At 59.3% G+C, this 13,799-nt stretch overlaps 2 protein-coding genes across 2 annotated transcripts; one reads left to right on the forward strand and one right to left on the reverse strand.

Moving 5' to 3' along the window:
• Positions 1-995: 995 nt before the first annotated feature.
• On the reverse strand, positions 996-7,628 carry PATL2 (PAT1 homolog 2). Its single transcript, XM_050903295.1, has 19 exons — positions 7,605-7,628; positions 6,892-6,994; positions 6,395-6,711; positions 6,120-6,188; positions 5,944-6,009; positions 5,371-5,538; positions 5,170-5,256; positions 4,504-4,658; positions 4,286-4,369; positions 4,065-4,203; positions 3,825-3,945; positions 3,646-3,743; positions 3,231-3,275; positions 2,923-3,071; positions 2,517-2,676; positions 2,029-2,169; positions 1,841-1,938; positions 1,615-1,764; positions 996-1,365 (listed from the first exon to the last, which is right to left on the reverse strand). Exons 1-19 carry the CDS (start codon positions 7,626-7,628, stop codon positions 1,326-1,328), a joined length of 2,214 nt encoding a protein of 737 aa, XP_050759252.1. The 3' UTR covers positions 996-1,325.
• A 2,462-nt stretch (positions 7,629-10,090) lies between these two features.
• Positions 10,091-13,593, forward strand: B2M (beta-2-microglobulin). The gene is made up of 4 exons (XM_050903527.1): positions 10,091-10,173; positions 10,610-10,900; positions 11,463-11,497; positions 13,296-13,593. Exons 1-3 carry the CDS (start codon positions 10,107-10,109, stop codon positions 11,474-11,476), a joined length of 372 nt encoding a protein of 123 aa, XP_050759484.1. The 5' UTR covers positions 10,091-10,106; the 3' UTR covers positions 11,477-11,497; positions 13,296-13,593.
• The last annotated feature ends 206 nt before the right edge of the window (positions 13,594-13,799 follow it).

Here is a 13,799-nt window from a genome sequence, read left to right on the forward strand (position 1 = left end):
CCGCTGTATTTAGGCATCTCAGTTGCTCCTCTGAAGTGAGTTTCAGAAGCTGAGATCTGAGCTGTCTTGATAAGCTGTGAAGATAAATCCCACCCAACCACTCAGCCATACTGGTCACATCCTTATTTTCTGCAAATTCTCCACTCCATGTCAGTTTAAAGGAACAGTTTCATCTACACGGGGTTGGAGCTTGGGCACATATGATAGCTACCAGTCTGAGGACGAGAGAACTTTCTGGTGCAAATCTCTTTTGAATATACACTGGGCTTTAGGTGTCAAGTTTAGACCTCCGGATGGACATCCAGGTGCTTAAGCATAGGTGCCCCAGGTTCAGGTGGTCCACAGGGTTAGGGGAAATCCCACCATATTAGCCAGGCAGGAGCCACAAAGATTTCTACAGTGAAACCAGACGTTACACCTAAGCACGCCCTCACCCCTAGATGCAGCAGTGAGGGTCAACTTGGGGTGGTCATGGTCAGTTAAAGTGGCTCAAGATGCTTCAAGGAACTTCATGATGACCACGTCTGCAAGCCTTTAGACTAATTAGCCTTTGAGAGCTCAGCAGAGAGAAGAGGTGCTTTATTACCCACCCATGTGTGTTCAAGATCCCCCACATCCTCCCCGTGTGCACCCAGATGTGCCCTCCTGCGTGCACAGACCTTTCCTTTCCCCTCAGGGCAAGCTCTGACCCCATCTCCCCCACCACATCCCTTTTCTTCCAGCCCATTCCTCTCCCTGGGGGCTCAATTCCCCTCTGTCACCAGCCGCATGGGTCCTCTGATCCCCTCTGCTCCCTTTTGCCTTCTCCTCCGTCCTCCTTTATCCTCCTTCTGGGTCCTCTGCACATCCCTCCCTGCTTCTCCTTCCCCTTTACTGTGCGCTCAGATCGCCACCATCCCCAACCAGGGGTCTCCATAGCCGGATGATGCCTCTGGAACCCCTGTGCTTACAGCAGAAGCTGCCCACAGGAGGCGGAGGAGCTCGTTAATCACCTTTTTATTTTATTTCAAGTGCTGTACACAAAGTCACTCACCCCCAGGTGCTCCCAGCGCCCCTGTGCAGACCCTGCCTCGACACCCGCCGTGATCTGGCGCTCACCGCTGCTGGGTGCGAGGCCAAAATAAGTTACCCGCCTCCCCGTGCTGTGCTCCCAGGCACCGGGGCAGGTCAGCATCAGCCTTCGAGCGCCGGCCCTGCCAGTGCCCGGTTCACCCAGAGTGCCCCGCACCAGGGTAAGTGTTCGCTTCGAAACTCAAAGTCACAGCATCGGGCCCTGCCCGTTCCCGGCACCACCAGCCCCGGCTCCCATCCTTGGCTCCCGGCGCTCAGCACGGCATGGCAGCCTCCGACGGCAGCGGGGAGCACCTGCGGGGAAAGGACGAGGTCGGAGCATCAGGTTGTCACACTCGCACTGCCGGCAGCTGATGCCAACCTGCCCCAGAGAGAGAAGCCGGAGCACAGCCGCAAGGATCAGCTCAGCCCGGTAGAGGTTTGGAGACTTGTGTCCAACGGGGTCCCCAAGGGGACAGCAGCAGTGAGGCCCCGATGCTGGCCGCTGCTCCTCTCCCGGGGGATCCCCAGGAGAGGCAGGGAGCCATGCCAGGCGGTACTCACTCCATCTTGACTTCCAGGTGGTGGACGGTCTGCTTGTCCAGGTAGCGGCAGAAGAGGGAGAGAAGGTTGCTGGGCAAGAAGAGAGGCTCCACCAGCGAGGCCTTGGGCACTTGCGACAGCTCCCGGGCGACCAGGAACACCGTGTCTGTCCTGGGGGCATCAACGCAGGGGGTGAGTGCCCCACCGGCTGGCGAACCCCAACCCCGCTGCTCACACAGCCCCTCACCACGTCTCAAAGTCCCCGCTGCGTGGCTCCAGTGGTGTGTCGGAGGACAGCAGCCTCTCACCATGGCTCAGCAGGGAGTAGAGCAAGGAGATCCCAAACTGCAGGGAAGCACCAGGAGGAGTGTCACAGCCGGCGGCAGCAGCACCCTGGAGACGCCACAAGGCTCTGCCCTCCTCAGGGTCGCATACCTGGTTCTTCAAGGCCATGGTGAGAGGGAGCTCAGGGGACTCAGGCAGAGGCCTGGTCATCTCCTGCAGGACCTCGATGAGTTTGCTGAAGGTCATCCTGCCCACCACCTCGTTCAACGGGCTGTAGAGCAGGGGGAGAGACTGGGCAGAGCAGAGGGGAGAGCAGGGATCTGAGACCATTCGACCCATCACGGCCACAGCCCCATCCCTGAGCCCCACCCCAGCACCTGGGGGGGACGCAAAGGCAAACACTGCACCCCCCCGGGGGGGGACTGCCACCAGGACTGCTTTAACCACTCCTGGAGACCTTTCTCCTCCTCCCCAGGGAAGGAAAGAGGCTCCTGTCTCATGTCAACCCCACCAGCTACCTGACCACGCTGGGATCCAGCAAGATGGGGCCCCCCCATTGCCCAGGGTGCCCCCCCAGCAAGAGCAGACAGGGGAAGGAGGCAGCCCAGGATGCCCCTGCCCTGGCTGGAGGTGCTCGCCTCGTCCAACACGTCCTTCTTCATGAGGAAGGGCAGGTGGTGGGTGATGGTCAGCAGGATCTTCTCCGCTTGCTCCCAGGTCAGGTGGGGCAGCAGCCGGGCTGTGAGCTTCTTGCCCTTCCGCACACACAGGAGTTGCAGGAATTCATCCTCTGCCTCCCTGGGGATGAAGGCTCCATTGGCACAGATCCTGAGGGACCTGTATCATCTCTGTCCATCCAGAAGGACCAGCATCGGCTCCAGGGGAGGACAAGGCTCACGGGCAGGGTCAGCACAGGCCACGGTGACACATGGAGGACAGGATCCAATCCTCCCTGTTGCCCAGAACTACTCATCCATGACCATCTGAGCCCCGCGAGGACCAGGACATGCTGCCTGCTCCCCTCTCCCCATGGCACAAACTCACTCTTCGCTGCTGCAAGCCCTGATTTTCAAGGCTTGGTAGATACGCTCCACTTCTTGGCTCTTCTGCTCCTGACAGCAGGGCTGCTGCTCCTCCGGGGCCAGGGACATCTTCCGCTGCGTCTCCTCCACTTCTAGCAGCTGCAGGAAGAGCTGGAGAAATGGCACAGGGTAAGGGAGCAGCTTGGAGAATCTTCTACCAACTGGTTATCCAGGATCCCTGCCCAGGTAAGGTGTCCCCTCACAGAGCTCCTCAGATGAAAACCGAGCGTCTGCACCATTCCGCCCTACCCCAAATTGCGGCTCGCTCACCTTCTCGATCCTGTGCAGCGCCCGAAGCCGGTGGCTCCCCGCAGCCTTCAGGAGGGGAGAAAGGAAGGCACAACAGTTACAGCCAGCACCAGACACCGCCGCCGGCAGAGCGCTGGGCCAGCTGCTCCCTGGGGATCAGAGGCGGCTTCAGGATACAGAGCAATCCCACGGGGAGGCCACGGCCGGCTCCGACTACCCGGAGCCCCATCCCACCCCTTGGCAGGGGACAAGCTGCCACCGCCGAGGCGGCACCTCCTCCAACTGCGTGCCCCATCCCATGGCTCGGAGCAGCACCCACGCTCGGTCACAGCAGCTCCCAAAGCTCCTGCTAAAGCTGCTCCAGGGCCTGGGGAAGGCTCAGAGCTGCATCCCCAGGCATCTGAGGCACCAACTAGCCCGGCTTCCCCTCACCTACCTCCTCCACAAGGGCATGGTGCACAGCATCGATGGCCCGGCGAGGGCTGTAGCAGGTGGACACCGCGACCTGGCCCAGCGAGCCTGCGATGCGCACCACTGGAAGAGAGATGGGATACGGTGAGACCACATCCTGCAACCTCTCGTCCGGCCCCCCCGCCGCCCGCCCCAGCCCCTCACCGGAGTCATACGTCTCCACTTTCTGGATGAACGGCGTGACCAACTTGGGGGGTTCCTGCTTGTTGCGCCCGCCGAGCAGCTCCTCCTCCGCCTGTTTGCGCTCCAGCCGGTGGTAGTACGTCTGTAATGACAGGCGTAGCCAGGAGGGAAGGCACCACAAGCCCTGGCACCCTCCAGCTCCCAAAGAGATGAAGTCCCAGCCCTGAGAATAAGCCACTGGTGCTGCCGGCAGGAGCTCACCTGGTAGTAGTAGTCATCATCCATGTTCTCGCTCTGCAGCTGGATCATCTCCACCTTGACAACCCAGTCCTTCTCCTTGGAGGTCATCAGCCCAGCATAAGGGTCCACTTTAGGAGACCACAGCTTCTTGGGGGAGATGCTGGCACAGGAGAAGATCACAGCCTGCTGTGACTGCCCAGAGCCTCCCCACCACCCTGCAGCTCCCGGGGTCACCCCCTTACCTCTGTGCCTGCCCGCCTTGCTGCTGCCGCTGGGTCAGGATCCGCTGGTGCTGGGGGTGCAGCTGGGTCATATGGCTGGGCACGCTGCAAAGGAGACCAGACGGGGGTCAGGGGGCTCAGCACCCACACTAGAGCCATCCCCAGAGGGGGACACCCCCCCAGCTGCTTTGTGCGGCTCCTCCGGTCCCACCTGGGCACCCCGCTCGCCACCCTGCTACCTGAGGTTCAGCTGGCCGCTGGCCGACGGACTGAAGAAGAGAGCAGGGTCCAAAGAGGGAGACATGGGACCGAAGTGCATGGCGAGAGGCCGTGGCGGACTGCTGATGTTGGGTGATATGGGCCGGAAAGGGGTCGGAGATGCGTACCCTGTGGTCTGGAGAGAGAGAGAGAGAAGCGATCAAGTGTCTGAGCCTTCCCCTCCCAGGGTCCCCGAGGGGTCTGCCAGCTCCATGCTGGCTTCTGGCTCCCATCCTCGCAGGGGCCACCCTCTCCCTGCACGGAGGGGACGCGTGGGGCACCACAGCAAGGCGATACCCCCCAGGATCCTGCCACTACAGCTGAGCAAGGTGAGGGGACCCAAGTGTCACCAGGGATTGGGTGCCCCAGGTCCATCACCAGTGCTGCAGCATGACACCAAGCACAACACCATGCCCGGTACAGGTTCCGTGGGGACATCAGGACAAATAGATTTATGAAGCAACGGCTACACCAGTGGCTCCACTTTCCCCCGTCGGCAAGATGCAGGAGATGGGTGCTCAGGATTAGACAGAGCTGCAAAGTCTGCCCCGGACGGCAGAGCTTTGGGGAGGCACTGTCCCCATCCCCTTCCGCTCCAGGGCTACCTCAGAGGGGACACGGTGGTGGCTCGCAGCCCGCTGCGTTACCTGCTTAGAAGCGAAGAGTGGAGAGGGTCTGCGAGCTGGCGTGAAGGGCCGAGGGGAGCACGGGGAGCGAGGCATCAGCGACGACTGCTGCAGGGCAGGAGACGGGAGGTGTCGCTAGGACAGGCCTGTCCTCAAGGCTGCACCTCTGGGGAGAGGAGGGCAGAGAAAGAGGGGATGCAAGAGCCCCCCGAAACCTGTTACCTGCCGGAGAAAGCGCTGGGGGAAGGACTTGGAGGACATCAGTCTTAAGTCAGGGCGCTTGAGCTGGGGAGAGCCCCCATAGCCCCTCTGCACTGGGGAGCCAAGGAAGTCGAGGGCCATGTTGGTGGAGGGTGGGGGCCTCTCCAGGACCTGGAGGATGGCTTTATCCTGCAGGGAGGAGGCAGCAGGAGATGGGAACGGGGCCCAACTGGGAACAATTTAACTTCCCCAGCACTGGCCAGCTCACCAAAACCTTCAGTCATCGCTCAACCAGACCATGCACCAGCCAGGCTCCCATCCTGGCAGCGTGCAACAGCAGGGGACCCACAGGGACACCCTGCATGGGGTCCCACTCCCCCCAAACTCAACAGCTTTACCTTCAAACCAAGACTCTGCTTAGGGTGGGCACCTCCGCCCACAGCCTTGGCACCCAAGAGACACATCCGTGCACCTCCAGACCCGTGACGAGGCTTTGGAGGTCCCCCAGTCACCCCAAATCGCCTGCATGACCCTTGGCCCAGGGTACCGGGGAGCCCTCAGCCGCTCCCCGAGGGCCTGGCTGTGGGTACCCACCTCCAGCACGTGGTGGGGCGGGATGCTGCCGGGGCAGGAGCCCCACACCGCAGGATCCATTGCCAGCTGGAAGACAGGGAGATGGTCAGCACGGGGAAGGAGGACAGGAGGACAGGGGCAGGGGACACTGCAGGGGCCACTCAGCCTCGTCACTGGGTGGGAGGGGACATTTTTACCACGTCCTCTTTGCCGAACTCTGCCCAGCAAGCACCAATCCTGCTGTCCAGTACCGCCGAGTCCTGGCTCTGCAAGCAAAGAAGAGGTTACAGGCACGTACTCAGCCCTGGCACGGCGGGTCATCCTCCCTTGGGCAGGGACCAAACTACTCCCGGTGCCCTCCATGGGGGCAGGACCCACAGGCATGGGGATGGAAGGGGGAGCAGTGGGTCTCCGCCAGCCCCTCTGCCTGCTGGCCAGGCGTGGGTCCCCTCCCTCTCCGCTCATGCGTCACCTCCAGCGTGGGTTTGCTCTGCACGGCTCTCATCACTGCCGGGTCTCCCAGGTCGTTGGGCTCCTCACAGGGCTCCTGGTCTTCCTCCTGTTCCTCAGTCCCCAGCTCCTCTTCCTCCAACTCGGAGCTGACCTGCTCAGCCTCCGGCTCCATCCCGCCTTCTTCCTGGGGCTCTCCCAGCTCCTCCAGCTGCTCAGCCACTCCGAGCCCCAGTTCCTCCCTGACCTCGGTCTCCTCTGCCACCGCTACGGCCAGCTCAGGGCTCATCTCCGGAGGCATCAGGGGTTTTGCAGCATCCTCCTCAGTGGAGTCTCGGTCTTGGAGGAGGAAGCAGAGCACATCAGGGTGGGTGAGAGCCTGGGCAGCACCCACCGGGGGCCCTGCTCCCAACCCAGCTCCTCACCAGGCTGGAGGACACCTTCCTCACCCCCCCACCTCCATCCTCCTGTTGGGTGCTGGCTGATCTCCCCAATACTGGGGCTCCCCTGAGATCTTACCTAACCCAAAAGTCATCTCGTTGTACAGGTCGAGCTCTTCATCCTCCTCGGCCATCTCCTCCAGCAGAGGCGCATCTTCCACCAGCAGGTAGTCCTCAAGGATCTGGAGTTGAAAGCAGCAGGGTCCCCACTAAGGGAGAGGTTACCCTAACATGGTCCCAAAGTGGGGGGCACCCAACCTCCCCCCCACCCCAGTGGTGGTGCCAGGCAGCCCCCAGGGCTCACAGCTGCTCCATAGCTGGAAAGGGAAGACCAGGAGCCACCAGCACTGCCAGCGAGGGCAAGACCTGCTGGCTCAGCGCAGGCTAGGAGCCCGCTGAAGCCTGCCGGGGCGAGGGCTGCAGCCGCCCAGAGGTGACCCCCGCCAGCACAAGGGATGCCGGCATGGAACAGCACCAGTGTGGCTGGCGCTGAGGGAGACCATTAGGCTTCAGAGTGAACACCCCACTACCGGGGCATGAGCAGCACCCGAGCACAAGGTAGGGAAGGACACCCCACCAGCACCTCCAGGGCAGTGTCTTCTCCGGTACCGACCACTCCGGGGAGAGCCAGCCCCGGGAGAGGCAGCCCCGGGGCAACCGCCACCGGGGGGGGGGGGGGGGGGGGGGGGGGGGGGGGGGGGGGGGGGGGGGGGGCGTGACCCAGGGAAGCGGGAGGAGAGGCGGCCCCGGGGACGGAGCAGCACGCCAGGGCGGAGCAGGGCGGGCACTCACAACCGGCTCGCCGCCCTCCGCCATGCCGCGGCGCCGCCCGCCTCCCTCTACGGGGCCGGGCTGCCCCCGCCGCCGCCTTTTACGGACCGCCGCCGCCGCGCCGGCGGCACCGCGCCGTCGCGCCTGCGCTTGCCGTACAGCATGGCGGCGCCCACTGCGCCTCCGCGCCTGCGCAGTCCCTTCGCCCCGCCCCCTCGGTTAGGCCCCGCCCACGCAGCCGGGACCGCTGGCGGTGCGTGGGGATGGAGCTGGGATGAGGGCGAGGTTTAATGGGGCCCCCCCGCCCCCGCGAAAGGGGGTGTAAAACTGCAAACCCCTGCCTTTTTCGGGGCACAGAAAACCCCAGCCCAGGTTCTTCCACTGCTCTCGTCGCTCCCTGCCAGCGAGGGCGTTTTCTGAAGCAATACCCCTCTGAGCGGTGACAGAAAACCAGCAGGATGTGGTCGGTCCGGCTGGAAGCGCGCCTCAGAGATTTACAGCAGTAGAGTTGAAAGCACAGGGGAGCAAAACTAAAGGCGAAGATGCTGTAAATCTCTGCGTCCCACGAAGCAGAGTGGGCTGCCCTCGTCCGCCCTAACACCGGGAGCACCTCGGTCATGTCAGGCCTCACCCACTCCTTAAATATTTTTCTCTGCTACTAAAAGCAGAAGCACCCTAAAAGAGGAAGATTTGGCTGTTCTAACCAAATCAGCGCGGCCTTCTAGAAATGTCATGTGGAAGAAACTCGTGGTTCAGCTTCTCTTTACAGGGAAAAGTCTGCTGGGCGTTGCTGGTTACACCAGAGTCACCTCCAGGGATTCCCGTCCCAACAGGGAGAGCCCGGGTGTCAGCGCGGAGAAAGGATCCATGTCCTGCAATCAGCTCTTTGTCTAATTAATCCTCCCGGAGCCAAGGGGATCGCTCACCTGGGCAGAGCCAGACTAGCCTGCGGGTCGGGCTCCGAGGCAGTGACCCCCAATGCCAGCTCAGCTGCTAGCACAGCAGTTAGGGCTTATTTCTGTGAGAGCCCTGAGAACCCTGATAAGGCTCCGACGGCAGCTGCGTCCCCTTATCTCACAGCGAAAACACTCCATGGCAGCTGTGTGGCCGCCGGCGCCGCTCACCGGGCAGCCGGGAAACCGAGCAAGAGCTCATCTTGGAGCTGGTCCGGGGGGGATTGATAACAAGCATTCACAGGTTTTTTCTTTGCTCAGTCTCTGCTGATTTACCTGCTGCCTTTGGGTGGGGGATGTTCTCTGTACGTGCTTTATTGATTTAAGCTAGGTTTTTAAATGGGATGTATTAAGAAGGCAAGTCTTAAAGGGGCCCAGCATCAGAGGAGCTCCATGATGCTGCTGTTTTCTTCCCACTAGTAGTGACTTTCCTTTCTTTTCTCTGTTGTTTTTTAACTTTTTAATCCTTACACAGCTGGACAGAAGACAACATACACGTATCTGCTCCCCAGTGTGAAACAGTGACTAAAGATAAGCAGTACATGACCTGTAGGACCACAAGCAGACAAGCTCCTAGGTGTATAAAATATCTACGTGCTCTTTAATACTGGTTCATTTTCCTTTTTTAACCTTGGTTTTCTTAATGCTGCTATTCAAAGCTGCTGTACTTCTCTCCTCCAAGCAGCGTTACAGGGCCACTCAGAGGCGTGCCTAGCCTAGCTGGGCTTTGGTGCTCACAGGTTTTCTGGAGGAGGCACCAGAAAACCTCGTTCTTTGACCTTTAGGTTCTTGTGTTTGACGTCAGGGAGTACGTGCTGTGCTCGAATGACAGTCAGTCCATCAGCCTTGCAGCCACCAGACTGAGACGCGCCCACACAGGCTTTGAAAGAGAGCAAACTGAGGTTCGGAAAGGAAGGCAGCCAGGCTGCACCAGCGTAGGCTGTCGGCGCAGTACGAGCCCTGGCTGCAAAATCTCCCATGAAAGGTGGTTTTTACCCCCCTTTTGCTGAGGGGCAGGAGCCTGGCGAGCACCTTGTGCCATGACTTGCTCCCAGCAGGGGTTCCTGACCACACGTGTCCAGCTCAAGGCCCCGGGGGAACGGCTGCCCAGGCTCGGCTGCGGCACCACCTCACACCTTTGATGCCTCCATCCCTGAGGGGAAGGCCGAAGGTGGGGCAGGCCCCGGGGCGGGAAAGGCCCCAGCACAGGGCTGGCCCGGGCCTGGGGCACAGCTACGGCAGCAGCCCCACCCGCGGCCGGGCTGCCGGCGAGGCTCCGGCTGGCGTGGCACCGGGCAGAGCCGCTGCCGGGCCCACCAGGGCGGCTCCGAGCCCGCCAAGTCCCGGGCGGTGCCTCAGGCCCGAAACGAAAACGAAAGCGAAAGCGACGCTGCCCGCAGCGCGCACCGTCTAGCTCGCATAACCTCTCAGCTCCCTCTGCGCCTGGAGACTGATGACGCGCGAGCAATTCCACACCGCGATTGGCCGCGCGCGAGAGCGGCTATAAAAGGCGGCGGGCGAGGGGGCCGGGCTAGTCTGTGAGAGCAGGGGAGCGAAGCGGCTGGCAGCCATGGAGCTGGCGCTGAAGGTGGGGGTCCTGGTGCTGATAGCGCTGGTCCGCCCGGGCGAGGCGCATGGTGAGTGCCCGGGGCGGCGTGGAGGGCCCTGCTGGGGGTGAGGGGGGTGCTGTGAGGGGCCCGGTACCGGGGGAGGGGGGCGGTGAGGGCCCTGGTACCGGTGTGAGCCGGGGGGGAAGTGCTGTGAGGGGCCTGGTACCGGGGGAGGGGGGCGGTGAGGGCCCTGGTACCGGTGTGAGCCGGGGGGGAAGTGCTGTGAGGGGCCCGGTACCGGGGGAGGGGGGCGGTGAGGGCCCTGGTACCGGTGTGAGCCGGGGGAGAAGTGCTGTGAGGGGCCCGGTACCGGGGGAGGGGGGCGGTGAGGGCCCTGGTACCGGTGTGAGCCGGGGGGGAAGTGCTGTGAGGGGCCCGGTATCTGTTACCGTGCCCGAGTGGGTGGGCCCTGGCTTCTCCGAGGCGGTGCCCGCTGCAGACCTGCTTCTCACTACCCCTTTAGCCTCTTCTCTAGCGGCACCGAAGGTGGAGGTGTACTCCCGCAAACATGTCGCACTTGGAGAGGAAAACGTCCTCAACTGCTTCGTGAGTGGTTTCCACCCTCCGAAGATTGACATCACCCTCCTCAAGAATGGGGAGCCCATGAGCGGCGTGAAGTACGCGGACATGTCGTTCAACGAGAAGTGGTATTTCGAGCGCCTGGTGTATGTGCCATTCACCCCCAAGAAGGACGACGTCTACGTTTGCAGGGTGGCCCACTCTGCCTTCAGAGAGCCGCAGTCTTTCCGATGGGGTATTGTGTGCCTTCCTCTTCAAGCTTTGCCGCCGTTCATGTGCAGAAGCCAGAGCTCGTTAATTTATATCCACAGTGTCTCTGTTCCCCTTCTTAGGAAACGGGGTGCTATAATGGGGTGGATTTTGAAGGTCTTGTGCTATAGATGGAAAATTAACTTAATTTCAGCTGGGCTGCTGAAAAGGCTGTGTATGTGTACCCATGAAAGAGTTCGTTAATAGCAGACAGGGAAGACTTGCCTTGGTATTATCTGTGGGTATTTGGTTGTGCTGTGTCTGACGACTCTTAGTGGAGCACTCTGGTCTCTTTCTAGGTGAACTTGCGTAGAAAGAGATGGGTCATGCAGTGATTTTTGGCTTTATATTTGGTGAATATAAAGAAGGATATAGTGGTTGGGACTCATCGTGGTGACGCAGCCTGCTACAGCAAGCGCGCAGCCAAGCATGGGCAGCTCTCTGGTTGCTGCACTGGGGCTGTGTCCAGCAGGGGTGGGCTTGCAGTGATGGGAGAAACGGCATGCTGTTCACCCCGAAACCTAACGCTCTGCCCTTCTTTCTTGCAGATGCAGACTTCTAAGCTGTGTCTGGAACAATCATGGTGAGTTGCGCTGATGCTCCATGCTGTGCTGATAAGGGGAACGTGGACTGCTTTCTGCAGGGGGGAAGTGTGTAGCTTGCAGAGTTGAGGAACAAAAGCAACCACCCCCCCAAAAAAAGAAAATACAGTGTTGCTGCTGACTGGGAGCAGGGCTGTTCCCACACCCTTTCTACCCACTGTTTAGGCCAGTTCTCAGCCATACCTTGCCTACAAAAGTCTCCTTTGCTCAAAAGAAAGGAGCCCCTTGGAGCAAAACTTCCCTGCATGTCTTTGGTGTGTCTGCCAGATGATCATTCAGAGTTGTCACATGTCTTCTAGTGGTTCTCCAGACCCCGGTGCTATCCTCTCTCTGGTGAGGAGGAAGTCGCTGTACCTGGAAATCCCCGTGACATGGGGAGAGGCAGGCTGGTTAACCCTGCGGCAGGCAGCTTGTCGGCTCGGTAATGTGGGATTTGAGGCACAAATCGGTGCCTTGCTGCCAAACCAGAAGCAGTCTTGGTTTTATTTGCTGGTGTCTCGCAGTCTGAGGGCTCCAGGTTCTTCAAATGATCTGGGCATAACTGATCTGGATTTAGCAATTGGGTAAATCCTAGTTTAACCCTTGATAGGGAAAAGAAAACTAAAGATATGTGGCCTAGCTGACATAGTTGCAATGCTGGTTGAAACACCTTAGTTATGTACCCTGGTAGAGGCTGGATAATTATTAACTGTGCCCAGGACAAGCCTTGCCAAGACCTCACTTGAAATGCCCCTCACATTGGACCAGAAGATGTTATTGATGGCTTTTAGACTGAGATAGAATCGTAGGTCGAACGAACTTCGTAAATTGGAAAAACTGCCTTGGGCTTTTCTCTTTGGGAAGTTGTAGATGGACCAGAGTCCTTTACTTCTCACTGTCTAATGCTGCTCTCCCTCTAAAGCTCTCCAGCCCTTCCTTGCTGTAGAGCAGCAAAGGCTAGGAGGGGTGTTAGGCTTGCAGGGACAAGAGAAAATGAAGGTCAGTTGACCATCCTTCTACTGGGGGACAACAGAAAAAGATATGCTCTTAACTTGCAGCAGAAAAGCTGAGGGGTGATATTGGGGGCTGGGGAAAGGCTCAAGAGATCCCCCAGAGCCAGAAATGGCTGGATTGGAAGGATGTTTAGAAGGGAAACCATAAGTGCTTAAGTGTTTGCTTTGAACTGTTGCTTGAGACAGGATGCTGAGGTAAACGGACCCGTGATTTGATACAGTACAGACACTTCTAGGTAACAGAGCTCTGAAAAATTATACACAGCCGCTCTTCTGGTTTGTCACTCGCTTTTGGGCAGCGGGGATGGAAACCTGGCCCCAGGGCAGGGTCTGGGGTGCGCTGTGCCCACGCAGCAGCGTGGCGTGCAGCAGCTTTGGTGGGACGTCGGCGTAAGGGTCACTGATGGCGAGGGATGCCAAGCTTGGTTGGAGGTGGGACATTGGTGACTTCGCTAGAGTCTGCGGACAATGGTTTACTGAGCTGGGGCGGAGCAGTTGAGAGCAGGATAAAGGAAGAATATCCGTGCAGCTGGTGCTTGGGGTGGAGTGCAAGGATCACCTTGGCAGAGGATTGCTGCTTGAACTCTGAACCCCCACTGAAGAGGGGACATAAAAGCAGTTTCTGCAGGATTTTTATCTAAATATAATTGGAAGGTGGGTCGGTCTGCCTGCAGCTGGGACTCTGCAGTTGGAGTTCCCTCATGGAAAACACTTCCCCCCCCCCCCAAACTAATGACAGTTGAAGGTGTGAACAGTGACTGATGTCAATCTCCTCTCCCCTATGCAGGTCTGAAAAATTCTGCCTTGCAAGTCAAAATCTTCCTGAGCTTCTGTCCTTTCTTCATGTCTCACTTGTGGGTATGATGAAGAGCAGCAATTGTCTTCATTGCAGAATTCCTTCTTTAATAAAGCTTATCATTAAAATACCGTTTACCCAAAGCAGTACGCAAGCTAGGCTGCTTCTTTTTTGAGCACGTAGCTATAAAAGTCTGCATTACTGATTAAAAAAACAATTGTAGCTCTGAATTGTACAGGATTTTTATCTAAATAAAATTGGACTCCTCCAGTGGGGTCTTTAAAATGTTTCTTCAGAGTCATATGACAACCCGAGCTGAGTTCATGGGCTCCGATGGCCGCTGGGTTGTGGGGGGGTCTGGAGTGTGGTGGCACTGCGCTCAGTTGCACTTTTTTTATTCTGCTGAGAAGGTGCAGGAACACTTTTCCATCAAAAAAAAGACGACTGACTGACTTAAAGGTTTCTGTGGGATCTGCCTGGCCACGGGCTCCTGTG

The sequence above is a fragment of the Gymnogyps californianus genome, chromosome 11, assembly GCF_018139145.2.
Source record: "Gymnogyps californianus isolate 813 chromosome 11, ASM1813914v2, whole genome shotgun sequence".
NCBI classification, from domain to species: domain Eukaryota; kingdom Metazoa; phylum Chordata; class Aves; order Accipitriformes; family Cathartidae; genus Gymnogyps; species Gymnogyps californianus.

What these genes read in the sequence shown, in the direction of transcription:
- PATL2 (XM_050903295.1), bottom strand. Translation starts at nt 7,628, where the DNA reads ATGGCGGAGGGCGGCGAGCCGGTT. An exon ending in CGAGATGACTTTTGGGTTAG is followed by an intron (nt 6,712 to 6,891) that starts GTAAGATCTCAG and finishes TCCTCCTCCAAG; the next exon opens with ACCGAGACTCCACTGAGGAG. An exon ending in CACTCTTCGCTTCTAAGCAG is followed by an intron (nt 4,659 to 5,169) that starts GTAACGCAGCGG and finishes CTCTCTCTCCAG; the next exon opens with ACCACAGGGTACGCATCTCC.
- B2M (XM_050903527.1), top strand. Translation starts at nt 10,107, where the DNA reads ATGGAGCTGGCGCTGAAGGTGGGGGTCCTGGTGCTGATAGCGCTGGTC. An exon ending in CCGCCCGGGCGAGGCGCATG is followed by an intron (nt 10,174 to 10,609) that starts GTGAGTGCCCGG and finishes CTACCCCTTTAG; the next exon opens with CCTCTTCTCTAGCGGCACCG.